General features: G+C 41.8%; 2 protein-coding genes across 3 annotated transcripts in view; both read right to left on the reverse strand.

Moving 5' to 3' along the window:
* Positions 1 to 16,211, reverse strand: part of KIF5C (kinesin family member 5C) — an 89,327-nt gene extending 73,116 nt beyond the window's left edge. The window contains exon 1 of the mRNA XM_065671233.1: positions 16,014 to 16,211. Coding sequence (XP_065527305.1) covers positions 16,014 to 16,139 — 126 coding nt within the window. The 5' untranslated portion in view covers positions 16,140 to 16,211. The remainder of the gene's footprint in view (positions 1 to 16,013) is intronic.
* Positions 16,212 to 24,636: 8,425 nt separating this feature from the next.
* Positions 24,637 to 27,718, reverse strand: part of EPC2 (enhancer of polycomb homolog 2) — a 50,586-nt gene continuing 47,504 nt past the window's right edge. For both annotated transcript variants that reach the window (XM_065671236.1, XM_065671234.1), the window contains exons 13-14: positions 27,312 to 27,645; positions 24,637 to 25,912 (exon numbers count right to left, since the gene is read on the reverse strand). In XM_065671236.1, the coding sequence (XP_065527308.1) occupies positions 25,840 to 25,912; positions 27,312 to 27,645 (407 nt within the window). In that variant the 3' untranslated portion in view covers positions 24,637 to 25,839. The remainder of the gene's footprint in view (positions 25,913 to 27,311; positions 27,646 to 27,718) is intronic.

The following is a 27,718-nucleotide window of genomic DNA, read 5'->3' on the forward strand; positions in this document are numbered from 1 at the left end:
TTAGTAACGGGATACTGAGCACTGTCAGTTGTAGATTCAAATCCACCTCAGGTCAGGAGAGGTCAAAATGAAATGAGAGGGCATTACTGGTCCATAGAGCAGCTTTCTTTTCAGCATGCTCTACAAAACCAAGGGTTGAAGGGGATCAGAGAACAAACCACACCACTGGTCATGGAGTATCCCATCAGCCAGGATATATATTAGCAAAAAAACCACAAGTGAGATGCTTGCACCCCACCACCTGCATTGTACAGTATTTGTTCTGAAGAGAAAGCATTTCACAAGCATAGACAGTCACATTTGCAGCTGGGCTATATTCAGCTTCCCAGGGATTATTCATCCACAGCCACTAATTTATTGTACGACTTAATCCTAAAGGAGGAGTTCCTGGAGGATCTCAAAACTGTCCTGGCAATCACCACAGCAGCAAGCCCAGACCCCAACAGCCAGTGTATGCAGCAATTCTGTGTAAATCTCTGCTCCCCAAACTGAATCTCTTCACACTGACCTGAGCAGAACCAAAATGCCTGCTGCACGGTGGCATTGGAACATGGTTCTTCACCAGGGACATGCTCCACCGAACAAGGCTGAACTATCTTATCCCATCATAGATAACTGGAGGACCAAAAGCAACACTGGTACGTGTAGATTATTTTCTTCTCCTCTCAAGAACTGATAGATCCCAAGAGTTCAACAGCCCAGACTAGTAATGTCCAAGACAGGTGAGAGGATACCAGCATCCATAATCTAATGGAATAACTGTACCCCCAGAGATCAGGAAATAACACTCACCCATTGATACCTTGCTGGTTGAGTGTCTTCCTGATTCACTAGGAGACTAGCAAGAACAACTCAGACCTGCTTCCTCATTTACAAACTGAGATATAAGTGCCAGTAGTGTTGGGAGCTTGAATGTTTACTGACCTGCAGGTGTAGCAGGATTTGAAAAGCCTACAACATAACAGAAGTGCTACCACTGCACCAGCCTCCTTTCACGCTATGTAATTAAAACCATATGCACTAAAAACCCATCAGAGAATTAAAGAAGAATGACAGCACCACTACTTCTGTACTCCCCTCTACCTTTTCCATTGGAAAGTAATACTCAAGGACTGAAAGGGCAGCAAACATTGCACTGCTGCATCTGGTTTTACCTACACAGATAGTTGATGCACAGCTGTTCCAGCATTATATTCTATTTTGTAATTTGACAGCTCGTAGCCTAGACTCACGTAGTATATTGGAAATATTCATCTGTGCATCTCAATGACTATAGTAACAGCTACAATTTGAGCATGGAAGAGCCTTCACCGGAGCTCAGATGTCGAGGCAGGCAGAGCAATTACCCTGTCACTGAGTAATGCAGACAAGTTGCTCCTGGCAACAAACCTCTTCAAACATGGATGGAGAACAGCATTCACAGAATAGAGGCCCCATGCATGACTGCGGCCATTTTGATGAGCTTCTGCGTATCCGCCATTTCTCTTTGTTCTGATACTACAGATTCTACAGCACCTGGGGCAGCCCCATTACTGTGAGGTCACTGCTTCAGACATGAAATGCACAACTAAAGGCCTATTTAATAAGAACACAGAGAGAGAGTGGATTTTCCAGGGAAGAATGCACAGGAACTATAACATTTCACAGAGCATTTGAGTCCCACTACATCACTGACCTCCTTTCACTCTTGTAACACTTCCATTGAGTTCTTTTATCTTTTCTTCTGATTCTTATCTCAGTTTGTCCAGGTTCTTCTCTCTCTGCTATTTCACCCACTTTCAGAGAGGCAGAGGTGGAGGAGAGAGGAGGCAACTCGCATCTGCAGGGACCAAAGCCACACAACACTGGGCAAGCCCAAGCCTGGACACTTGAAGACTCAGCTCTAGTCTGCGAGAAACACCAGTTCCTGCCATCCGTAGCCTCAGTATAAAGAGGAACCTGCTCAGTCTCATCCATAACCTTACAATCAACAAGGCTTCTGCTTCTCAGCTTGTTGCACTGATTTCTTTACATATCTCATCTCATTATTTGCAGGGGGAGGAAGCAGAACTTTCAGTTTTACCTGATATGTCCAAACCTCACAATTTTGCATCAGTCATCCATTTTTCTTCAAGCTAAAGCATTTGGAACCAGGTAACTATACAAAAAATAATAGTTTTTAATAATATTAAAAAGCTAAGGATTTTGTCTCTGATGTAGTAGGGCCTAGGAAAGCTTAACCTGGAAACCGTTAAACAGAGATCCTAATGCTATTTGTAAAACCCATACATTTGTGGGAGTAGGGTCATGATACTGCAGTGCTTGGCAATACTCAATTTGATAATACTGAATGATCCCCTTCCAGTACAGGCTTTCTTATCTGTACCTCTAGTTCAATAGAATTCACATTAGGTAATTAGACAAGTCGACAGGAAAAAAAATAAATACAATATTGCATCACCTTTCAAACAAGAATTAGTTCCAATTCTGCACTTCTGATAATTTATCAGTGAAGGATTAAGTTAAATCAATTACCAAGAAATTCAGAATTGTTTAAAATTCATTCAACATTCAAGAGGAACGGGTTCCAAATGGCTTTGCATTTGGTAGGAAGAATGCCTATTCCAACTCAGCCTATACTGAGAAATTTGTGGTGACAAGTTGTGTTTTCCCAGAGCTGGCAAAGCGGTTCTGACTGTGTTACTACACAGAATACAGCTCAATCAGTTACACAAATAATACATATAAAGGCGGTATTACTGAGCTGGTTAAAACACACACAGGCATACACATCCAACTGCCCTCCTGTGAACTTTCTAAGAACAGAGGGCTGAAGAATTTCTTTTTGTAATGCGCTGCTTGGACCCTCTTTGTTAATTTTTGTGTCTGCAAGTGCAAAAAAGATTTTCTGGCTCATAACTCCTCCCTGTGCCTGCCCTACAGCTAGAAATGCATTACAGCTTACATATACAGCACATCTCTTCTTCCATCACAGCAATGAGATCAGCAGACCAGCCCCACTTTCTGCTAAATAACCCAGAAACCCAAAACACTGACAGGAATTATCTGAAGTAATTCTGTTATCAGATACAGAAATCCTGATATTTCCCAAATCTTCAAAGCAGGGTACAGTCTGGCCGGCCACACTCTTTACAGGTTTAGAAGGCACAAAAAGCAATCCTGCTAAATGCTTCTACATGTGTGTCAAAGCCCTTGTGCTGTTTCTTGACCCACTGTAACAAGGAAGACAAAGAAAGGACCCTGACCTATAAAATGACACTAATAAAAACGCAGTACCTGTCTTGTCTGTAAATCATGACTCATTCCTATTTCTCTCTAGAAGAAACAACCAAGACCCACAAGACACAGGACTGTCAACTAGCAGAAAATAACGAGGATAAGGAGGGAGCAAACAAATATTAAGACCTTTTATTTCCATCAGCATAAGCCGTTGTTCTTCCTGTTAAGTCACAAGCCATTCTGCTGACGGACTTCAACCTCCAGCCACCCTCATCAATTGCCACTATTTCCAAAAAAACCCGAAACAAAACCCAAAACCAAAATCCTGACCCCATAGCCCTGAAGCCACAGGGGTCTCTTGTCTTCCCCATATTTGATAGTTATCAAATTTACAGCTCTTAGATCCCAAAGTCTCTGAAGCCCATGCCACTCCCAAACGGCAGGTTTCAATAATTATAACAACCAAAATTAAAAAGTAAGCAGTTCTTGTTACACAAACCAGCTCAGCACTGGGGATAACTGGTACATGAACACAGTCTCCTCTCCACCTGGTCCTTTTCCCCCATATCCCCTCAAAAGGAGGGGTAACTTCTCCCAGACACACCAAGAGTGTGCTGGCAACAAAGAGGAGCTGCCCTCTTTCCCTTTGCAGCAGCTTACCTAGAGGCTGAACACGGCCTACTGCATGCTTCCAGGGCAACAAGGCATCTTTATTAGCAATGCTCCACTTACATTATGGCAAAAAAAAAAAATAAAAGAACAAAACAAACAGCATAGGATCAGAGCTGTACCAGCAGGACAGCATTGCCGTTGCTACCCCTACATGGCTCCCAGCAGGAGCTCCTGCTGCTGCTGCTCACAAGCCGGAGCAGCAGCAGAGCTCCAGGGTTTGTCCCTGCATGCCTGCTACAACTGCATTCACACATTTCAGCCACTGCGTGCGGAAGAAATAGATTAATACAGTTACCAGTGGCTCTTTAGAAAAGTGGGAGAGATACGCAGCAATGTTTCCCAAATGCTAAAGACAGTAGGTACCTGTCTCCAGGACAGAATAACTGCTCTGAATTCCCACATCTACCAGCAAGACTGTAGCTGCTTCAGCTTTCAGGCTTGTTGCATTTTAGAGAGTCCCAAATGACTTTTCAAGATTAAATGGGAGTATGTACTGGCAGCTACCATGGTATTTTGGTACCATAGTACCAAAAATTAAAAAACCCTGAGATTTAAACCACCAAACCCAATAATAGGTGTGACGAAAACAGAGTACTTCCACTGTAAAAACAGAGCACCAAGAGCCTAAGGTCACTTGCAAGTAAAATCCAGGTTTGTTTAATTCCAGCACAAAGTCTGACCTCAAAACAAGCCAAATGCAAACTCTGTTAAGGTTAATCTATCTCAACAGGTTGAGAGTAGCATCAAGCCAGAAGAGCAATGTACTCAGCTCAGTCAAAATTAGACATTCATATAGTACTACCTTTGCTGAAGTAGCATATATATGTACCATAGAACACAGCAGTGATATACTACTGACCATTTCTGACAAAGTGAATTTTAAAAAAAATATTTTAAAAACAGGGCAATAGTTCAGGGGTCTTCTAGAAAACAACTGCATCTGTAAGCATCTCTGCTAGCTCTGCACATAGGCAGCCTTGCAAAAGCACTGCAGGCAGCACCGGCACTGGCTTCCCCCTGCAGCAGCTCCAAAGGACAAACAGCCTGGAGGGCTGCTGAAGGCAGTGGTTCTCACTGATCCAACAGAGGCAGCCAGTTCTGCACTCCCTGCCCTTACAGACATTTGTAGCCACCTCAGATAAGAAGCCCTTCAAAGATCGTGATTAGATGATGGACATAGCACTGACTCATGTCAGCATATTTTCTTCCCCAAGGGAAGCAGCTCTGCAGGTGAGCCAGGTGTTTCTTAAGGCAGACACTGAAATACAGGGTTTCTCATTCTTTTTCCCAGCTATGCCACTGGCTCACACAACACACCAGGTATGAAACCACCTTAGGTGCTTCCATATTCCTTCAGCTCGTAGCAGCAGAGTCCTACCTTCCTCCCACACAGGAAGAGGGAAGGCAACTCCTACACAGCGCTTCACGGCTTAATGATCACATATGGTACAATTAAAATAAATTGTTTATACTGGCAACAGTTTTGTTTGAAGTTTATGGTTAAGGTTATTTTATAATACTCAGAAAATCTGGTCTGCACATAAAGCAAGCAACAGACAGACAAATTCCTCTATTACCAATACAAGCAAATGTTTTTTCTAAACGTGCTTCTGTATAGCAAGATTAACTTTGCTTTAAGATTTGTTTGCATTTCTTAACTGCTCTGCTCTTAAGTTAAATTGTAAAAGATACCCTAAAGTGAAAAACAATCAAGACAATGTGTTTACCAAATGATAGCAGCATCTCCCACTGAGTATTTATGGTTGACCCAGCAAATGGTAAGAAAATAAAAAAAGCATACAGATATGTTCTAAAAGGGGAAAAACAAACAAAATGCAATATAAAAGGGGAGAGAGAAAGAAAAATAATATTAAAGAAGAGTAAATAAAAGGTAATATAAAAGGGAAGAGGAAAAATAAAATACAATATAAAAGGGGACAGAAGAGGATGAATATGACATGGGGGCAGCAATTCTTCGGTAGTGGCATTTGTATGACTTATACACTGACAAAAATCAGTGTTGGGCTGCTAAAGAGGAATTAACTGCTGCAGCTGGAGAAGACATATAGCTGTATGGGTGCAGGCAACTGTGTCTGCAGCGTAACTGAAACAGCTACTAAGAGCATCAGCAGTAAAACGGAGGAGAAGCATGGCTTCCCAGGGTCACAGAAGTAGTTGCATTTTAAAAGGGCACGCAACATTGATCAAGACATCAGCAAGGCAAAGTGCACACATTTGCTGTGCCTGCTCCAGCTGAAGCAACCACAAGCACCTCTTGATAGAACATCACTGTGTGATATGAGCTGGTCCAACGTACATACAGATACATACATAAATACATACATCCTCCAACTGCATCCTGTGCTTCCCTCACCAGGCTCTAGAGCCTGCAAGTACAGCTGCTCAGCTATTTGTACTACAGAGCAATGGATTAAAAAAAAAAAAAAGCCAGATTACTGTCCTTAATAGATTTTTGGAACAGATTACTACTAAGTGAACAATATAAAAATCTCAAAGCTCTGTAAAAAGTTGCTGCATTATGCACATCTCACTGTTGGCCTAAATACAGAGATTCAAACAGTTCAGAACTATACAGTCAGGAGAAAAGATTAGGGCTGCAGGAAAATCTGACTTCTCTTAACAGCTTTGCTAAAAATATTCACTAACCCAGTTACCCCGATTCAGATAACAGTCTCCTGCACATCCTCTGCTAAATGGGAGAATAATTTAGCAGTCAGAATGACACTTGTGTATCAGCGACTCAACTTCCCTCTAGGTTCCCAACGTGATTTTAAAAGTCAACATTCTCATCCCCAAAATAAAAGGTGGTCTTTACCTCACAGGCTGCCACAAGGACAGTTAAATAGAAAAGACAGTGTCACAGCAACAATACCTAAGTAAATTTGGTACACGGGTACAGTGAAAGTTACTGCAAGCATTTGGTACATTTGACACATAAGAAAATGTGGGTTTCAGTGTCTCATCCTCCTCACACAATGTAAGTGTTTAACAACAGCTTCAAAACAGTTTTTTAAGAAACCTAGTGCTCCTTGACCCATAAGAGTCTCCTACACCAATCAAGAGCATGTCCTATCCATCATTATAGCTAGATAGCACGGTAAGATTTCTTTTAGCAGAGAACGAAGCAATGAAAAAATGCGTCTCTTTTAGCAAAGATATCTAAGAGGACTATTGTTAAATATTTAAGTTCTCATCTCTGAATACTCATTTCCCATGAGGAAAAAATCCAACATTCTTGATTTCAATTAGACTATCACATAATTTGAAAATACACATTTTCTGAAGCTGTCATGGGACCAATTATTGATATTATTATGGAAAACTGATAACAATCACATGCACTTCCAGGACATCCCATAAAAACTCAAGAACCAAACAGGCCACACACATATATACATATATATATATATATATATATCAGCTTTTTCCAGTAGAAGAATAAAACCTGGAATCCATCAGAAATACTATGCCTGTGACTCCACATCTTTAAGATTCTGAGGGATCCCATTTTGGATATTTTGAGATAAAGGGTTTGGGGTTTTTTTTTGCGGTTGTATTGGTTTTGTTAGTTTTTAAGTATGAAATAATTTCACACACCAAAATCCAATGAAACTGAATAAAGCTATTTTTCTAGTTCACAAAGCCATCACATAGACAAGTTCCACTACCCAACATGTACATTTCCAACGGAGCAAGAAAAACAAATATTGGCAACACTGCAATCAAGTCAAAAGTGTCAAGCAACTACTGAGCAACTCTAAATCACTTTCCTGGTTCTACACCTGCAGTGTCAGCTGAAGCACAGATCACCCCTTATTGCACACCCAGCCTATTGTTTCAAATGACTTGAATTCAATGCCCCTTCATTTTTCTGCCCGCTGCCAAAGCAGAGCTCTGCTGCCGCACCCTGCAGCATCCTGATTCTCAACAATACAGAGAATTGAGAGCAGACTCTGAACCAAGACTCATTCCCACACAGATACAGGTTTTTTAAGTCATCTGAGTATCTTGATAAGTAACTTCTCAGAATGAGTCTTACCTTGGCACAATCCCTGAGTTTTAAAAGGCTGCAGCAACACAAAAGCAAACAAAAGAGTGGAAGGATAAAGAGTCTGAAGGTAGTTAGTAGGTAATTATCTTTGGTCTTGTTGGGTTACAGTAAGACAAAACATGTCAAGCTCAAAGGAACCCAATAAAAACAGACACAAAACATTCTGTGTTTTGGATGTTGTCTATGTTAAGAGAAAAGGAAAAAAACCACCCACCACCAACACAACAAACCACAAATAAATCCCTTTGTGTAGAAGAGATCTTTTCATTAAAACGTTTGTGCCAAATTCCAAATATACTTTTGTATTCAAGTAAACCAACCAGAATTTAACAAGGAATGTGTCAGCAACCAGACTGTCCCAAGCCATAGAAGCTAATAGGTGGAAACTGGATTATGTGTGTTTATAACCAACAAGTACAGAACAGATCACCCCCTTTTGTTTCTTCTATGCCACTCCTCCCTTTTCAACACATGTCCACAACTCCCCTTTTCCCTACACATACGGTATTACAACACAGCTCAGGTTATGCACACTGAAATCTTCAAACAAGAGAGATGACAAATACTGGTGACACAAGATATTTAATGTTGTCCTCAGTGGAAGGAAAAGCCCATCTTTAAGAACTCACAGTTGTGAGATCTGCAGGTTTGCAACTTGCTTTGATATGCTGCTTATAGAGTTAGAAATGTATGTTAGTCCCTGAGACAGATAAGACATTTCAGAACAATTAAATTTGGAAGAAAACAAATCCTAAGGCAAGTAATTTTAATGATAACAGGAAGGACACGAAAGATAATACAAGAGCATCAGCGGTCTAGTTAAATATGCCAAGAAAAAACAAGTAATCTCTCCTCGTAAGTATCTGTTTTTACAGAAGCATCCCCTCCCCACCCCACTCCTCAAAGAACTACTACAGAGAAACACATATTAATATTAAAGACTTATAAGTGGCATCTCATCCTTCATTTTACCTTTTATAACAGCTTTTATTCTTCTGGAACAGTTTGAAACACTGAAACAACATGTGGAGATTTAAGTACACATCACTCCCTAACAGCTTCCTCACTGCACGTTAAACCTTCATTTAGGGCAGGAAGCTCCCGGAGAAATCATCTCCAATGATGCAGGAAAAACAAAGAGTACTCCCAGACATCCCTAAATACTGATAAATGTGACTGTACCAGACTGAACAGCCATTTGCAAAACCAAATCCAACCACCAGTGACTACTGCGTATCAGGGGAAGGAAATAAAGGCTGTAACAAGCTGGAGCAAGGTAAGCTAGTACAGATGCCAAAACAGTCTAAACCTTCTGGTCTATACCAAAGACACCCTGCAGGAGCTATGAGAGGAAAAAAAAGCAGCATTGATGGTGGCATAAGACTACATTTTCCAGTGGTTAAACAGTCTACCATGTTGAAATATAGCATCTGTATCTCAAGTTTTGAAGCTTTTAAGTAGGAATCCATGGTTTTGAAGAAATAGGTGTGCAGGATAAAGATATTTTTAGAGAAATATATCCAAATGGGATTAGAAAGGTAAAAAAGCCTTTAACACTGAGAAAACACAAAAGGCAAATTGCAATGGTGAAAAACATAATACATTTTGCCTTTTGAGTAAATCATTTTTCTAACACCATCAACAATAAACAGGAACAATTTTCACACCTTATTTCTCAACACATTTTCAGAAAACAGAAAAGCATGTGCAAGCACAACTTCATCCAAAAAGCATGCATTGATCCGTGTTGAATGATTTTCTTGCAGTTCAGCACTTACAGACAAGTTTGAAAGAATATACATTCCAGAAGGGAAACAGCAGAGGATTTTGAAAAGAAACAAACAGAAGACCCCGAAACCACACTGTCCCCAGAGATGTCACTATCTCTGCTTAAATCTAGCAAGAATGTGCCAAGCAGCATTTAACAAGCCAAGGATTTTGCTTTGAACCTTAACTGAAAAGGAAGGATCTCTGTCTCAGAAGCATCTTAGAAAACTGGTTTGGTGCCAACAGTCCTGGGACCCAAATCAGCTGCTGCTCATCCTGATACTTATGCTGCAGCCTCAAGGAACCCTCGGAGCATCACCCACTGCAGGGCTTGGGCAGACATGAGGGTGTTGCTCAGGCAGGACACTCACTACTCTGAACACCAGCACACCATGCATGTGTGGATACTCCATGTTCCAAAGCTTTGCATGAGTCAAATCGCCATGCAAACCCAAGTGTTTCCTTAGGAAAGCTACCTCTCCAGACCAAACAAACCCAGGCTGGGTTATGGGACTAGACAGATGCAAAGGCTGGTGGTGAAGAAGGAGAATCTTTGAGGTTTGGAGAAGCTCAGAGACTATTTTGCAAGTCCTTATCAAGACAGATCTTTTCCACTGACTTACATTATGGGACAGTAACACCACACATTACGTTTGCTTCAGTGCTGTATTGCAGCATTGGTGTCAGGAAATAAATATATTGTACTTCTTGATAATTAAAACCAAAGCAGCTTCATTCTTTAGCAAACACACTGTAGAAAGAGAACCAAAAAATTACTGTGCCAGTCCCATGATTTTAACCTTCTACACAAGCGCCTGAAAATAAGCATGAAGCAAAGCAGTATGCCGTAGGAAAACACCTACTCTCCTTAAATATCAAGCATATGAGTAGCTCCCTGAATGGCTACCACGCCAGTTCTTCACTAAATGAAATAGTTTATTCTGCAAGGCACAGAAAAGCTATCTACGCCCAGTGGAATCATCTTTTATTTTTTCTTTCCCAAATGAATAGCAATGTGCTATGATCTACAGGCTCCCACTTCTTCCCAAGACACCTCCCGGCTTAAGCTACTAAGAGAAATCACCTAAAAAAAAGGTACGTGCCAGATCTGGGAGTCTGCTGCTGCTGCTTCTCTGGTAATAGTCTGACCTGAAAGCAACATAGCCCAAAGCCACAAGAGAATGAGCACAGCAGAGAATGGTTCATCTCACCCACAAAACAGGAAAACGCAGCAGGTTAGACACATTCATGGCTTATGCCAGGGTATGGGGAAATCTTAGGATACAGGAAAATCAGTGACACTTTCGATAGAAACAGCTCCCACAGAGATATTTGTCAGCTCTTGTTGTCTTCGGATACCATCGATTCCATAGAAATGTCATGCTTAGCTATGCCAGCTACCTGTATCTCAGAACAGTCCTTCATAAAATCTTTCATAGAAAACTTGTTCAGTCTTTGCTGGAAAAGGATGTTGAGCAGAACTGGAAAACACACCGAAGATGCTAGGAGACAAAGCAAGCATTAGCATCCCACATTAAGTGTTCTGCTAAGAAAATGTCATGTTACATATCCACAGACATGCTTTACACCAAGACAGAAGTCCCATCTCACTTCACATTCTACGTCAAACCGGTATGAGCTTTTTATAAAAGGTGTTCATAGATAGGTCATGAACAAATCTTTCATAAGCAGAACTGTTGTGCATTCTGAGGTAGCGATGGATGCTGGGCTTTTGTTAGAAGCACAATGTACCAACCCATGAAAAAAGCCATGCAGCACAGGGTTGGTTGTTGGGGTTTTTTTACACTAGTCATTTATCTACTATCCTGGGAGAGGGGTTTAGGTCTGTCTTAACCACAGAGTGACAACTGCTTAACAGCATACGGAGATCTCTGTACAGGACGGACTTAAGAACATGCCTTATTTTCATTAGTACAAACTGCTGACTTCACTGGCATATATGAAACAAAAGGTTACAGGTATCCAAATATTCTAGGGATAGAAATAAGTGAGAATCTCTCCATATGATGCTCCAAACAGTACTGATAGCAGAAAGTATTAAAAAAAACCAAAACAACAAAATAGACCACCAAACAAGAAACCAGCACAACCTTGATCAGATTCCACCCCAATCACTGCAAAGGAACCATCCATCAAATTTTGTTTTCCTTTATTTCATGGAATATGACACTGCAAAACAGCAGTGACCACTGCTGAGTAGCAGAGTGTCAGGTGATGATTTTGTTTGGTTTTAGGCACAATAGATCGGTATGTGGAATGTTTCACAGATGAAACAACCAAATTTTCCCCCATGAGAGACAAGCAGAACCCTGCAGGGACCCTCCCGCTAACTCTGTGGCTCTCTTCTGGCTTTCTTGGGCATAGTTTGACAGGAGAGCTGGCAGAGGGGTTCGCTAAAGACCCCCAGCACAAGCAGCACGGGGCTGAGGAAAGCTCTGCACTGCCTGCCTGACACAGAGCGCACGGCAGAGAATTGCAGCACTCAGCAGCTCCTGCTAAGCTGAGCTTTACACACGCCCTCATGCTGCAGCCCAAAAAGCAGCTGACAACCAGAGTGAAGAGTCTTTTATCCCCTTTCTGGCAATATTAACATGAGGTTCACGAGCTGGCTAGAAAGATCTGCTTTTGAAGTTCTCCTTTCTAAACAGGAGATACTCAACTTAAAAATCAGTTTCAGATCAGCACTAAAAAAGAAGTGGTCACTCTAGGCATAACAGAAAAAGGAAGTGAAAATACTATCTCCTTCACAACTAAATTCCTAAATATTTTACAACAGGGATGGGGGAAAGGGCTGGAAGCCCTCACTCCCACAAACATAAACCAGAAAAGTAAGCTCATGGGGAGCATCCCACCAGGTGCTGAGCCTCTCCGCATCCTTCCTCTGCAGATGCTCAGGAATAAAAGCACTCAGAGGAATAGGAATAAACACGATGAAGCCACATGCCAGAAGACTGCCTCAGTTGCTCACTACAGAAAACAGCTCCATTCTCTCCAACAAGACCATAAGAACCAAGCCAGCTAGAAAAATACATTTTTAGGTATGTCAGAGAACACAATCAATCAGGGAGTCACCTTGAGGTTGCAGAGGAGCAGAAACATAAAATGAAGCTGCAGTCTGTTAAGACTGTCGGGCAGTTAACCGCAAAAGAAAGTAGTGCATTTACCAGTGCTGCCTCTTCCTGCAGATGAGCTCCATCTAAAAGGTTTTATATTCTAAATTTTAAAGTAGATTCAAAATACAGTGGGTTTTCTCTGTTTTAAATAAAGGAAGACTTAAGGGAAGACATTTTAATCTTCCATACTTCACTGTGTTGCATGTGCAAAGCTCAAGAAGATGGATGGAAGAAGCCAGAACATAAGACACTGGGTCAAATGTCAACTTCAAGGGGTTTAACTGGTTTGAACAGAGCTCAGACACCGCCCTAGGACTTCCCTGATGAAAAGCATCAAACCACACAAAATAGGCATCATAGAAATATAGCTTTATACAGCGCATGAAAGATTCCTGGGAAACTCAAGCCTAAGTTGCCAAACTTCCTTCGCTGCTGTTTGTTTTCAAGAAATAGCATCAAGTCATGTTATTTAATTTCTGTGGAAAAATCTGCTCAAGGCCCTAGGAAAGTATAACAGGAATGATGGTGGGAAGTTCAGAAAGAAAGCACTTTTGCTGGGAAAGAAAAATAAATATATTCAGACTTACTAGTCAGAGAAAAGCAGACATTTTCTTTAAATGATTTATCTTAGTTTTTCTTATGGGATGACAAAATTCCTCTGGGAAGGGGGTTGATGATTTTGTTTGGGTTTCTTAAATTTTAACAGAACCCCTTTCATTCCAATATATTATAGATCAAAAATAAAAGCTGCATTGCAGTGTTTTTCAAATGCTATAGGAAAACAACAAAAAAGGTGCTTTGTGCTTTTTGCCTCAGATAACGTTTTCACTAGCTTTTGAAGACTAAACTCCTGCTTTTCTAGAAGGAAGTCTACTCTACATTCTTCCACCAGAATTGGAATTCCTTGCCCCTGCCAACCATTATTTATTGGATGTTGGATTATTTGTTATTTGTTGGAGCTGAGAAGCCACCCTAAACTAGTAAATAACAACCAGTACCACTTTCCACTGATGTACTGCAGTGGCATCCACTGTAGGTCAAGTTACATCAAAGCCTGAAAAATATGGAAAGATTTTCATTCTCATTTACACTGACAAAACTACAAATATCCCCCCAGCCGAATAGCTTCTCTTTGAAAGAAAGCAGCTGTATCTGAGGATTTATTGCGCTCGTTAAGATTACTAAAATGTGTACCTAAATAAGATCAATATTTTGCCCTGTGAAGGAAAAGGAAAGGCATACTCCAAGCTTTTGACTAGATTTTCAAGATGACAACCCCCAAAAATTATGCTACTGAATTGAATACACATAGAAATATTTCTATATTTTTATAGAAATAACTACGTGCTTTTCTTCTTGCTTCTAACTATGTTTTTAAACTTGCATGGCAGAAATTGATAGTTGCTGTTACCTTTCCTTTTTACCTTTACTACAGGAATTCTCTCCTGACTGCAAGATAGAAAATACCTTTTTCAAAGCATTATAGTTACTGTTTTCCCAGACAAGAGATACTTTATAGACAAAGACACACTACATACTTGCACACTCACTTAGGTGGGAAACGGTTCTAAATTCTACTTCTCCTTACATGATTATGTTGTTAAGGGATTTACAGTAAATTTATTTTAACCAACTTTTAATGTATCTGAGTATTTATTTAAGGGAGGAAGGGGAACTGCTGACATTTGTTTCTTAAACATCCATATGACTGTGCTACAGTTAGGCTTCAGTTCCAAATATTTGTTGACCAAAGACAGCCCTGCTGTGCTGACTGAGATTGACAACCAATTTGATTATTCTGCTATTAGCAATCTATGATGGGTGCTATGACTTTAACCTTCCAATAAAGAAAATTAGTATGGCCAGAGGGAAAACGTTTAATAAAAACAAATTAAAAAAAAAAACAAGTTAGCCACTCATTTCCAGAATTGACCAATGTTTCCCTGCTTTTCTGCAACTCTTTTGCAACTTCCAAGAAAGAAGTTTCTAATCAAGTCAATACAAACCTTAACAAATCATACAAGCATTTTGCTCATTGTTTGGAATATCAATTAATTGTAGGATCTCTTTATCATACTACAGCATGGATCATAGTATTGGTTTAACCCCAGTAGACCACTATATAAAATAAAGGACTAAAGAGAGGGGCTGGTTAGACAAAAAATATAGCTTAAGTTCGAGAAGATGGTACTGCCTATGTAGACCCACCAAATACAGCACCTGCTAATTCCTGAACCCATAAAGAGACCCCCGCTTTGGAAAGCCTCAGCTCCAGGAAGGACAAGGGAAGGCGCTTTCCCTGCGCCATGTTAACCGCTTGGCGGAGAAGCTGCATCCCGAGCCGCGTAGGGCCCTGGCACTCGCACGCTTTGTTCATTTTAGAGCCTCTGCTATTGCGAACAGCCTACCCGTGTAAAGCGCTGGGGAACAGGGGGCTCGTGGCGGCGGCTGCTGCAAGAGGGCACGGAACTGATGTTTAATGTTTGTTTGTAAACGAGAAGGAAAAACTTCAACTCGCGCGGCTCACCGCGCCTGAAGATTCTCACACCGTGCCCCCGCTGCTGCGCAGAGACCAGCCAGCACCGGCGCATCCCACCCTCCCGGGGCCAGCACCCAGCATCCCCGGCCATACGGAGCCGCCCAGCGCTCCGGGGCCGGCTTTGTCCGCGGGTCGGGGCGTGCTGCTCGGCCCTGGCACAGGGGATCCCGACGCAGCCCCGGGAAACTTTCCCCCGGCGGCTGCCGCAGGGGCGCGGCGGAGGCGCGGGAGGCCGCCCCCGCGGAGCGCGGCGAGCATGCCCAGTCACCGGCATGACATCAGCGCCGGCAGCGGCGGCCCCCGCGCACCCCCACCCCGCCCGGAGCCCGACCGGCCACCCCGGGGGAGCCCAGACCCCCCGACCGCGGCGTCGGGGAAGGAACGGGGGGGCAGAACCCTGGGGAGCACCGCCGCCCCTTCCTCGCTCCGCTGCCGCGGGAACAATGGGCGCGGGGCCCGCCGGCGGAGGGAGGGAGTGGTGGGTGAGCGGGGCTCCTGCGGGCGGCGGGACCTTCAGGGAAGGATGCTCACCCCGGGGCTACGGGGAGGAGGGTGGATGCTAGTCCCGCCGCGGCACCGCGCAGGCGGGGGAAGGATGCGGCAGACTCACCCCGATCACCACCGTCTCGTCGCCCTTGAATTTGGGGATGAACTTGTCCCCCCGCAGGATCTCCGCCTCGTTGAGGGGCCGGAACCGGCACATCACCTTGATGCTGCACTCGGCGGGATCCGCCATCTCGGCGGGGCGGGCGCCGGCCGCAGGGAGCGAACGCTCCGCCGGGCAGGTGCCGCAGACGCCCTGCTGCCGCCGACCGGGCGGGGCGGGCGGGGCGGGACTGGGCGGGGCGAGGAGCCGCTCAGCGCCGGCAGCGGCCGCGGTCCCCGGCTCGCCCCCCTGCCCGGGCGCGGCTGCGCGGAGCCGGGCTGCGCGGAACGCTCGCCCCCCTCAGCGCCCCCGGGGCTGCTCCGCAGCCGCGCCGCAGCGCCCGCGAGGCCTGACGGGAGGCGTAGTCCGCGCGGCAGGTGGCGGCTGCCAACGGCTCTAACGGTCCCTAAGTGCTCCCCTCAGCGGCGCCCCGCCGCACGGCCGCTAAGGAAGGGGGGAGCGGGCGAGGAGCGCGGAGCGCGGAGCGCACAGACCGCCGACCGCTGCCGCCAGGTTAGCCCTTCGTCCGTGGTAGCTTGCAGTAATCAGCTGCAGGTTATGGCTCTCTCATCTGAGGCAGGGACTACGCTCATGCTCGACTCGGGGGTGTCACAAACGAAAATACACAGCAGGGCGCAGGTATCTCCTTTCCAGTTGTCTGTATTTGCTCCAGTTTTAAGGGTAAGTCCTCTGCTGGGGGTTAGGCCTCCAGCTGCTGCTACTCTCTGGGTGAAGACACGGGCCCGATGTATAACTAGGTTAAATTCCCAGTCCCGGGATGTCATTATATTACCCTTGTTTTCGGTGAGGAAAAGCAGAAGCAATAGCTGGGTGGCGCTTTGACCTCATTAAATTTACAAGCAGTTTGTCACGATGCAGGCAGTGAATCAGCATCTGGAAAAAACAGTGTCTGCAGCCAGTTCCCACACGCTGGGGTGCTCTCCTTCTCCTCCACTCTGTGACAATGTTTCTTCCCTACCTGCAACTCACCCTCCTGTGCCAAGGCTAGCGCATTTCACTACATTCAAGTTGAGATAGACGAATGTCTTCTCCTCCTCCTCCATCCCTTTCTCCCTGCAAGAATCTACACCACTTAAAGATGAACCCAGCAACTGTTGATGTTTTCTGGAAAGTTGCAGGCATTCCCTGCAACTCCAGAAACCCATTTCCTTCGGAGTACCAGTTTCATTAAATGAGCCACAGTCATGCAATTAAGATTACAGCGGCCAGTTCTTTACTGTTTCTACAGAGATTTCCCTTTCTTCTGGCCACAGCAGTTGAGCAGTTGTCCTCAGTACCTGTAATGGATGCAAGAAGAGCAGGCTACAAAGGCTCTTCATGCCCTTCTTAAAAGCAATTACATCAGGGAGAGTGAGCAATGTGCAGCATGTGATAAGACATTATTATATAATGTGATTTATTCCCAGGGATTACCAATGATCTAGCCCTTTTATTTTTCTTATGTTTCAAGCTTTTACCCTGAATATCCAATTAGGTAGTCAGGACAAGTAGGGACTTAGTCATAGAAGACAACCTTTTCAATTAAGTAATCCCGATTTTTCTCCATTACCAAGAGCTCCTTTTGGAGCAAGATAGGCAAACTCTATTCTCCTATTAGAGTAGGTATAATTGGCAATCAGTAAGAATGCACTGCAGAGATGTCTTTCCTTAGCAGTTGTGTCACAAACAGTATTACATTGTCTGTACTGTAGACAATACCATATTGTCACAAAGCTGCTATTTTTACTACTTATTACCAGATTACTGGGTTAAGTAGCCTAGTAGGAATATTAGTTTTCAGCCAGATTCAGGAGGGATCAAAACCTTCTTGAGCTTGCAAGCTTCTTCCAGGCTGTTCAGAATGCGTGATGGAAGATACGATTTACAGTGTATTGGAATACTACTTCCTATAAAACATGAACTATCAAGGGATAGAAAAGCAGTCATACTTTGCTGCTGTGATCTTCAGCATTATTAATTTCCTTCATTTCTGAAACTATGCCTTTCTCAGATCATGTACTTACATGAAACGCCACTATAGCTGTAGTTCTCTTGGGTTTACTGAGCTACAGTGCACCAGAATGCAAGAGAGTTTTCCCAAAAGTAAACCAAAGCAAACCTTGATGTCATCTCATTTTCCCACTTTTACAGCAAGTTCTCCAGCTAAGTGCACGGCTTAGATCACCCTGGCACATTAGATATGGTTTGACAGCAAGTTGTGATTTTTCCTGAAGAAATTGTTAAGCTGAGCCAGTGTCAGCTGGGACAGTTCACTGAACAGCCCCAGGTGTCAGAGGTCTCCAAAAGGAATAACAAATCCTTTCCTCAAAGACTAGGGTGAAGGGGGGCAGTCATAAGAGAATGATGAGTTTCCATTTCCCTGTAGACGAGCTGCCAATATAGCCAAGCTGTTCAGGCTGCAGGAAAAACAAGAAGGGGGCGTGTGATAGAGCATGTTACGAAAAACAGTGGAATGAGGATTTCAATAAAAAGGTGGCCCCACAGAAATCAAGAACTGGGTGCCTGGGCATTTGGGAAGTGAAAAAGCAATTTCCAGTCCCCAGAGCCAAAAGAACATTGCTTCCTTTTATTGCTGCTTGGTTCAAGGAGTGAGTTTTGGCTTTGGGTATGAGCTTCAGGAGAAAAAGAACAAGAAGGGCTGAATTTCTGCTCTTTAACAGCTCTGTGCATTAAACAGAATGCACCTGCCAGGGTCATAACTTATCAGCAGGGGAGAGTGGCTTTAACATAGGTTCCATTAATCCTGATGTCTCAGCAATGGCCTTCGAGATGAAATCTGATACACTTGTGTCATCAGTGCTGATACACATCTGCAGGTAAAAGGGTGGTAAAGGATTTCTTCCAGGAGGCACCAAAAGGGTTGGAATCAACATGATAAAAAGGAATTTTAAATATCCGTGATAGTTAATTTCCTTTGATCAGACAGGGAATGATTTCTTTGGTGGTGGAGGCACCACAGGGATTCCTCTGTCATGCTTCCACAGGAAGGTCAGGTTTGGAAATCAAGTACTGCCAGTCAGAAGATACTCCATCAGACAACATTTGGGCTACACTAGCAGAGTTTATAAGCAGCCATTGTTTCTGATTTGCAAAACAACTTCACTATATGCTTACTTTAAAGTACATATATAAAGTATGTTAAGTACGCACAAAAATATCTTCATGTAAATTATTCACATTATACATAGTCATACATACTGTGTTAGGCCACCTATAAAAATGGATTTGCCTAACTTGGGAAAAAAATACGTCATCTTTTACTATAGGAAGTTATAGAGCAATCATAAAAATCCCAAACAACAGAACTAAAAAGCCCAAACCCACTAAAAAATACATAACCCCAAAACACAAAGCCTCCACACCAAAGTGCATTGTGACGGAGAACATGTCTACTGTCAAATCTGTCACCCGCAGTGTTAAACAGCATCACAGGCAGATGATGCCATCTTCTGGTGTCACTTACACTGCTGTTGATTTAAAACCACGATGACTGCTCTAGTCTGATCATCACCAGGAAGATGAGGATGATGTTATTTTAAGCATCAGTTTTTCCCCAGGGCAGCATTCTGTGAAATACCATTAACTCAGGAAGAGTCAGCAAAGCATTGCCAGCAATGGTGGGAAAGCAAGCACCAGGCTGACATCAATCTATAGCAAGCTGCCACCAGCTCTTCCCAGGGGTGACATCAGAGCATATGGGGCTCACCACGGCTTCTGGAAGAAGGGCTTTGCATCTCAATCCAAACTCAATCCGGACCACTACTGGGGTTCTGAAACTGTAACTACCAGTTGTGCCTGGCCTTGATCAGTTGATCTACCCCACTGACTTCTCTTTGCTATCCTCGGGGGAGTTCAGCAGCTGACAGGAACAGTACTAGTTTATTTTTACAGACATTCCTGAAGAGATAAGATCTTGCCAGTATAGGATATGCATGGTGCTGTGGTCAGAGTGTTTTCATTTGACCTGTCAGAACTTTACAGAGTGTTTATGTACTCCTGTTAGACAAAAAAAAAAAAAAAAAAAAGGAAAAAAAGTATTAGGCTGATGCATCCATTCTTTCAAAATTTTCTTACGTATCTGCTGTAGTACAGCCTTAATTAATTGCCTCCCTCCTTAATTTGCCCCTTGATCTCCAATTGATCTTTCTACATTATCCTCCCTGTGTAATTACATTTGTATTAGGCTTAAATCAGTGTGTAATGGATTGAAGCCAGATTGGACTAAAGCAATTTTCCCATTCTTAATCACAGGAGCAATCATAACTTCAGGGGAGTTATGATAAAAAACAAAACCAAAAACAGTGTAATTGGGGTACAGGGGAAAGGCTATCCTGGCACACCCATAGGGTGCAAGGCATCTCCCAGATTTTCTGCAGAGATTTTGGGCTATCATGTTTCTTCATGCCTGCAAGAACATGCACCCTCCCCGAGCCTGGGGAGGGGCACTGGGTTGCAATACAGCATTTTCACAGTTGGTACAAGGACCATCACTTTCAACACTACTACATACAGAGCAAGAATGGGAAGATGATACCAATATTCAGAGAAAGGAATGGACAAAGCCACTGAGGAGTGAACAGAGCCCACATTCAGGAAGCAGTTCAGTTGCTTCACTGTTGTTCCCTGTAAAACTGTAGTTTTCAGATTTTCGTCCTATACCAACTGCAGTAATTTATTTTTCTTCTTTAAACTGTAATTACTGGGTGGCAATACAGACTGTGATTCCACAGAGTTAAATTTCTACCAAATGTGACTTGCATGGGTGCTCTTCATTAATTTTTTGAGATTACACCATTAAAAAAAAGTTAAAAGCATTGAGATTTCGAGATATACTGCATGACTTGGAAACAAGCATGTCACTGAGAGCACAGAGAAGTTAAATTGAACTCTCCTTTTCCTCCTGTAGAACAGAAAGGTGCTTCAGACACAAACATTCTCACTTCAGGGAATGTCATTTTGGGTACTGACAGTAACTGCAGAAGGATAGCATGCAATCAAACCAGTTTCGGGACATGCAAGAACTCTGAATCACCTTGCTTCAGGCATTGCTGTTGGGTGCCTGCAAGTAGGACATGGCTACTCCCGAGTTTCCTGTATACAGTCAATGAAGATGCAGCTACCTCCCATCAGTTAACAAAAGTAATCTGGAAGTGCCCTGAAGTCACTCCTTTAAGAGGGCTCTATTCACTGGCAGGAGGACAAGACACAATTGCTTGGCAAGCTAGGTGTTTAAAAAGACAGGATAATGTATGGGTAACAACTGCAGCATGCTTCAAACTCATTCTTAGCCAGTGGACTTCCTTACTGAATAGAAAGGATGTGTACTGCATTCTCTCAGAAGTACATCTTTATATTCCCTTTCTGGCCATTTAAGTAAAATTTTGTAAAAAAAGTTACCCAAATGTACACCCATTTCATACATAATGGTATTCTCACACATTATCACTGGCCTACAAGAGAAATGCTGCCATTAAAAGCATTTAGGTACTCTGCAAATACCTAGAGGGCTGCTTTATTTCTACATAGGCTGGAGCGATGTAGCAGGACACCTAAAACATTACCTCTTGTTAAAAACAAGCAGCAGGCTCCCAGAATGAAAAACTCCCAAGTAACGCAGTTGGGGTAAAATGTGCTGGGAAGTACAACAACCACTTTTACTATGGATCTGCTCCCTGTATCATTCCCTACCTATCCCCAGTCCCTGCCATCCCCCTTGCTTCAACACTGCCCTTACCCTTAAACTGGTTGTTCCTTCACTGAAAAAATCTCCTTCTGAGTAGCCACCTGCCTTAGGAAGCTTCCCAGGTAGAAGTGGCTCCTGAGCAGGGTTCCACAGGCCAGCATCCCACCATCCCCATGGCTGAATTGTCTGGATGGAATTCCTGGAAGATTAAACCAACCCAGGGTTGCACTGCCTCAGACAGCAATTGCCTGTAACTAATGTTTCCCAGATGATTAGCTGGTTAGATCAGAAAATAAATAAATAAATTCTCTTTCACATGCCTTCATTCAAATATAAACTATTGATCTTGACAGCTAACCCACTTTATATTGCCTGGATCTGCTGCTATGCAGGAAACATTTTGTCTCCCACTTAGAGAGATGTCTGTCCTTTTTTCTTCTTTTCCCAGTTAACAGTTTACTCAAGACATGCTTTTATTTATGAAGGTTATTCTCTATCCTGAGTATTGCACAACCTAAAAGTAGCAGAAATAGAGAAGTGAGATTTGAAGCCATTTCTCTGAAATCTGAAAATCTGTTGAGATGACAACCCTGTCTTTAAAGAGCGTTTAGTTTGCTGCTGCCTTCAGAGCTTTCCTGTTTGAAGACAGTGTGTCCTGGTAGAAATTCCTATGCTGAAGGTCTGAGCAGTTCATCCCAAATAGTATTGGAAGCGGAGAGGAAGGCTGAGCCTTGAGCATGATACTAGGTCCACTTCAGGATAAATCATTCACCCCCTGGAAAGCTGCACTGAGAATTCTGCTTCAAAAACCACAATTACTCTAATAAGGAAATAGGAAACATTTCTGTTATTCTCTACAAAGGAGCTAGAGGTAGTACAGGAAAATGAACTTTCAGGGGAGGAAAAGGAGTTTCAAAAAAATCAGGAAAACCACAAAAGGGCTGCAGTCACTGTTGGCTTGTTGGTAGGAGGGAAAAACCTGTACATGCAGTCTAGTGTAGAGGATTAAAGCGAAGGGACATCTCTGTAAATAGAATATGATATTGGTTAGATGTCTGGAAAAGTGAGGAAAAGCCCTACAGCAGAATTAAGAAACAAAATGCCTACAATTAAGCACACCCCAAAACTTCAGTCAATCTATAGATTAAATAAATTAGATAAACCTTATTAGAGAAAGAATAATTTTTCTAGTATCTGACATTAAGGGATAACTCTGCATGTTACACTTGAAGTCCAATAAAAATTGCTGTAGATAAACTACATTCAAAAATCTTACCTGAACAACACTGCCTAACATGTAATGAACAGAAATCAGTACTGAAATCATGTTGCAGATACGCATGATGTTCAAATGGGGAAATTAAAAAAGAACGTTGTATTCTCAACACACTTTTAAAACAGCACACAAAAATAACTCAAGTCATTGGTGCTCCCTGCTGTATACCAGTGTCAGGAGAAAGTACCAGACTTTCTAACAATACTCAATTTTCTCTTTTTATAAAATGAACAGAAGTCCATAGATATCTTCATAAGTCTCCTTTTCTTGCACTTGAGGCACACAATTAATTGCTAGCAATTCTTACGATGACCATTTTAGTTCTACTTCACAGAAAGTTACATCAATACCAATCCTTTAAATCTAACTCACTCAGTATATGGCACACTTACCATTACAGCTTTGGGAGTTTACAAAATCCTTTTCGCCATCTCACATTTTTCCAGAATACACTGAAAGTTAAAAGCTCCAGTTAAAGACTTTTTAAGTAATTACGTGAGGATTAGTCTATAGCAAGTCACAGATACAGTGCAATCTTCGAGACATTTTCAGTCCAATTTATCCTGAAAGTGATCTGCATTTGTAGGGAGAGGAGTCTGTAGTACAGAGCTCAGCAGCTGTCTTTTGCTAAGTGAACTTTAACTCTGCAGAAGGAATGATTTCACGTTTTCAGTAAATCTCAAAAGGGGTTTTGGGCTATGTTAGAGAGCAAGGTTATTTTTATATATCAAGGAGAGTAACTTCTTTTTCAGACTCTGTTTTGCAACAATTCTGCTCTCAAAAAAAGTTAATTAATATTTCAGACTACGTAAGTCAGAGTCATTCCAGAAATGAACCAAGAAAGCCTTGGACATATATGAGAAAGTCATGCACCTGTACAGAACGATTTCTAGGGGAGTCAGACTGGTATGTCACAGCGTCCTTTGACAGTTCTCTACAAATATAATCTATCATTAGCTCTCCTTGCAGACATCATACTGACTAGAAAGTATCAGATAAGCAAAAAGTAGTTAATTTTAGACATCCAAGTTTCTGACAAGCTCCCAGTATTTAAAATTCTGCAAGTTTTTAACTGTCAGAACTTTTAACTTACAGAACATAAGACAAAACATGTTTAAAACCAGCTTAGATTAAATACAGCTCGTTATATAAAAAGCCAGTAGGAAAAAAACACTGACTGCACGTCAGATGTGCAAATCATTCCTTGACTTTTTCTGGGGTGCTTGGCTAGACAATGTCATGATGTTCCTTCCAACCTCAGTGGTTCTGTGATTTTAAGAAATATAGAAACATTATCCAAATTACAGGTGGAGACCCAAACAACAGAAAATTCAAATGATCTGCCCAAAGTAATACCAGAAGTTTCTGTGGCAGAACAAGAAACTGTCTGACCCTGATTTTTCACAGGTCTCACTTCGCAACTACTGGACCATTCCTCACCTGTCGTATACTGTAAGCACAGGTAGCAATCATATGAACCGAAACTTTGGGGAAGAAATGTGCACAAGCTTTGATCAAAATCATCAGAAGAAGACCATGAACAGCCTCCAAAATTCATACTGCAGTTGCTTGCACATTGTGAAATAAACACATATGCAACATGCCCATGTTTTGATATGTATTTTTATTTCCCTGCAGTTTTCACTTATCAAGAACAAGTAACAGGGAAAGTTGTCTGAACTAGTGCATAAACAAACATTCTGAAACACCACTACACGTATCTAATTTACAAGAACCGTATAAAAAAAGTCACTAAAACACTACACTACGAAGGTGTCCAACGCTTACAAGTCAGACTTTTTCCAACCCGTTACTTGCCTTGTAGCCACAGGAAAACTCTCCAAAATTGAAAAGACAATCTTGCCACAACCCTCCCTCCCCCCCACCACCTGGGATGGCTCGATATCTAGACATCCAATAATTAATTATTGCAATGATATATAATGCAATACATACCTGGTAAAATATCCTTTATGTGGTGTGTTACAGTTTTAAAGCCGGTTAAAATATGCAGTCTTCAGATAAAATGTAATCAGTTGAAAATTTTCTTGTATCTGCACAATTTTATATGTGCCAGATGCATAATTTTCCTAGTCAGTTTTTTTCCTGTGTAATTATTTTTTATAAACTGGTATTATAAATAGAAATATACATTCAAAATATATGGAAAAGTGAGTTACTACATTAAATTTGCATGTATCGATCCATCCCTTTCCCCTGCACAGTAATAGAAAATACTATTTTGCCTTGAACTTCATATTTGACAGTGAAATGCCACTAAAGTATTTACCAAAAAGTCCATCTAGTCAAATTGTGAAACAAAATGAACCAAGTGAAAACTTTACATTTTCTTTAGAAAAAAATTACAAGAATTTTGTTTCCTAGCTATGAATCTTTAACTTTTTTTTTTTAGACACAAAGTTGGATTTATTTGTACAAGATACAAAATGTAAACATGGCAAAATAAATAGTTAAAACAAGTGATGCAGGATCCCATTTCATGCTCATGATCCCATTAAAGAATTATTTTTTAATCCATTCAGTTGCAAATTCAAGTGCAAAAGCATGATGATGAATATCTACTATTCAAGTAACAGAAATAATATTGATGATACAAATAAACTATTTTACAAGGTAGTGATTTTCCCAATTTTACAAAATTTACATTATATATCGACTTAATACACGATATACTGATAGTCCATTTAGGTCCATTTTAGTTCTCTGTGATCCACAGAGCGCTGTGTTTTGCATTCAGTTGGAATATAAATGACTACACCATGAGCCCAGGCTGTGACACTGGTTTGAGGTTATGTCACTTCCATGGCTACTGTTGTCTCTGCAATGCCATTTAAACCCAGTCGTTCTGGTTCATGGTTCTCTCTGCAATAAAAGAAATATTTAATAGTTACATATAGAACACAAAGGTTTCCTTATGCAAGTTTTAACAATTTTACAAGTGCGATCTGTTTTTACACAGCTGTTACCGGGATCAGGGAGAAGCCTGAACACATACTCTAGAAACAGATAATTCAAAACTAAATACTGGCATGTAAGAACTACATTAACTTTTACTCCACTGACAGTGCAGTCCCTCTGCAAGATTACTGCATTTAACTGTGAATTACCATCCTAAATTATAGATAGGAGTACTAAAGAGTTCCCTGAAGGAGCAAACAAGATATACCATGATGACTCAACACCAGTTATTCTGTTAGTGAGCAAAGCATTGTTCTGACATAAATTTCCTCCCCACACACTAAATTCTGCTAAGTTCTACTTTAGTGCTAAGTGCACGAAATCTTAAATGTTTTTCCAATTTATTATTCTCTGTAGAGAAGCTTAAAACTTATTTGGCTAAGGTGGTATTTTTCATGACATTTGCCGCCATGACTTGAAATACCCCTCTGACTTGGGGGAAATAAAAACTAAACGCATTAATGATATACAAGTATGCTTTAAGGCACAACTGTTAATTTAGAAATACCTTTATCTCGATCTATGCAGCAACTAAATTATACCTTCAATTTTGCATCTCAAAAAGCTCTTTTTAACCTCCCCAGAAGCATTATGAAGTAGTCAGGAAACCACATTCGCTAATATCTAGTTTTCTCTTTTCTCATTCATAAACAAATGTCACATTTTGAAAAAAAACATCATACAATCCAACAGAGACTGAAAACAAAGCCCCAACACTGTCGTTTTCAGAAAAAAAAATTAGCCAACTGCAGGCTCCTGCCACTCCTGTGAAATAGCCTCTAAGCATTCTGAAATAACAGTGCTGCTGTTCAATGAGAATAACTATCTATCTATATACATAAGATGTAGGCTGGCACATACGTGGTTTAGTCTTTACTTAAATATGTAATGCATATACCCACATGTATATAGCAAGTAGGTACATGTCATCTGCATCTTACAATATGGATACACAGTTACAAAGAGAAGATATGGAGAGTTTAATAGACACTGCCTGAAAGTGCTGCATGAGAAGGGACAAATGGAAACAGTTAAAAATGAGGTCATTTTAAACACAGTGGAAGTTTACCAAAATTACTGGTGCCTAAAATTAGTGCAAATTATTTGGGTGTTTATCTGCAAAATTCTCTTCTGGTTTGTCACAGCTACAATGAAGATACCAGCAGGTGGATGTTTTTGAGATTGAAGAAATCTCTCAGAGGTGTAAACAATTCCTCTTGGTGCTGCACTGCAGAGACATCCTTGGAGACATTTACACAGCACAAATGTAACTTACAAGTGCTCCAGTCTACCAAACACTTACCGTGCTATACTGCTGATGGCACTGCTAGGAGTTACCTTTGGCACTCTGTCTATACTGGCAGCAACTGTGGCAAGTTTTAAGGCTGTTGGCGATGGTGCTGAAGTCCTTGTATTGATATGCACATTGACTGGAGAAACAACACTGACATTGTTGAGGTGCACCGTGTTTGTCAGGCAAGAATTGTTCATGGGAAGCGTTTGAGGGCTGCTTGTGCACAATGCTGGAATTAAGTGGTTTGTGGTGGTGTGGCCAACTGTCCTTACAAGCTGTACAGCTGAAATCCCTGGGCTGGATGATAAAGCCATGTTGGTGGAGTACAAGGTTCTAGAAGTTCCTGTTATGAGACAACTAGTGTTAATTACGGATATGCCATTCCTTAAGATTCTAAGCCAAACATTAACCTCGGG

The sequence above is a fragment of the Lathamus discolor genome, chromosome 3, assembly GCF_037157495.1.
Source record: "Lathamus discolor isolate bLatDis1 chromosome 3, bLatDis1.hap1, whole genome shotgun sequence".
Classification (NCBI taxonomy): domain Eukaryota; kingdom Metazoa; phylum Chordata; class Aves; order Psittaciformes; family Psittacidae; genus Lathamus; species Lathamus discolor.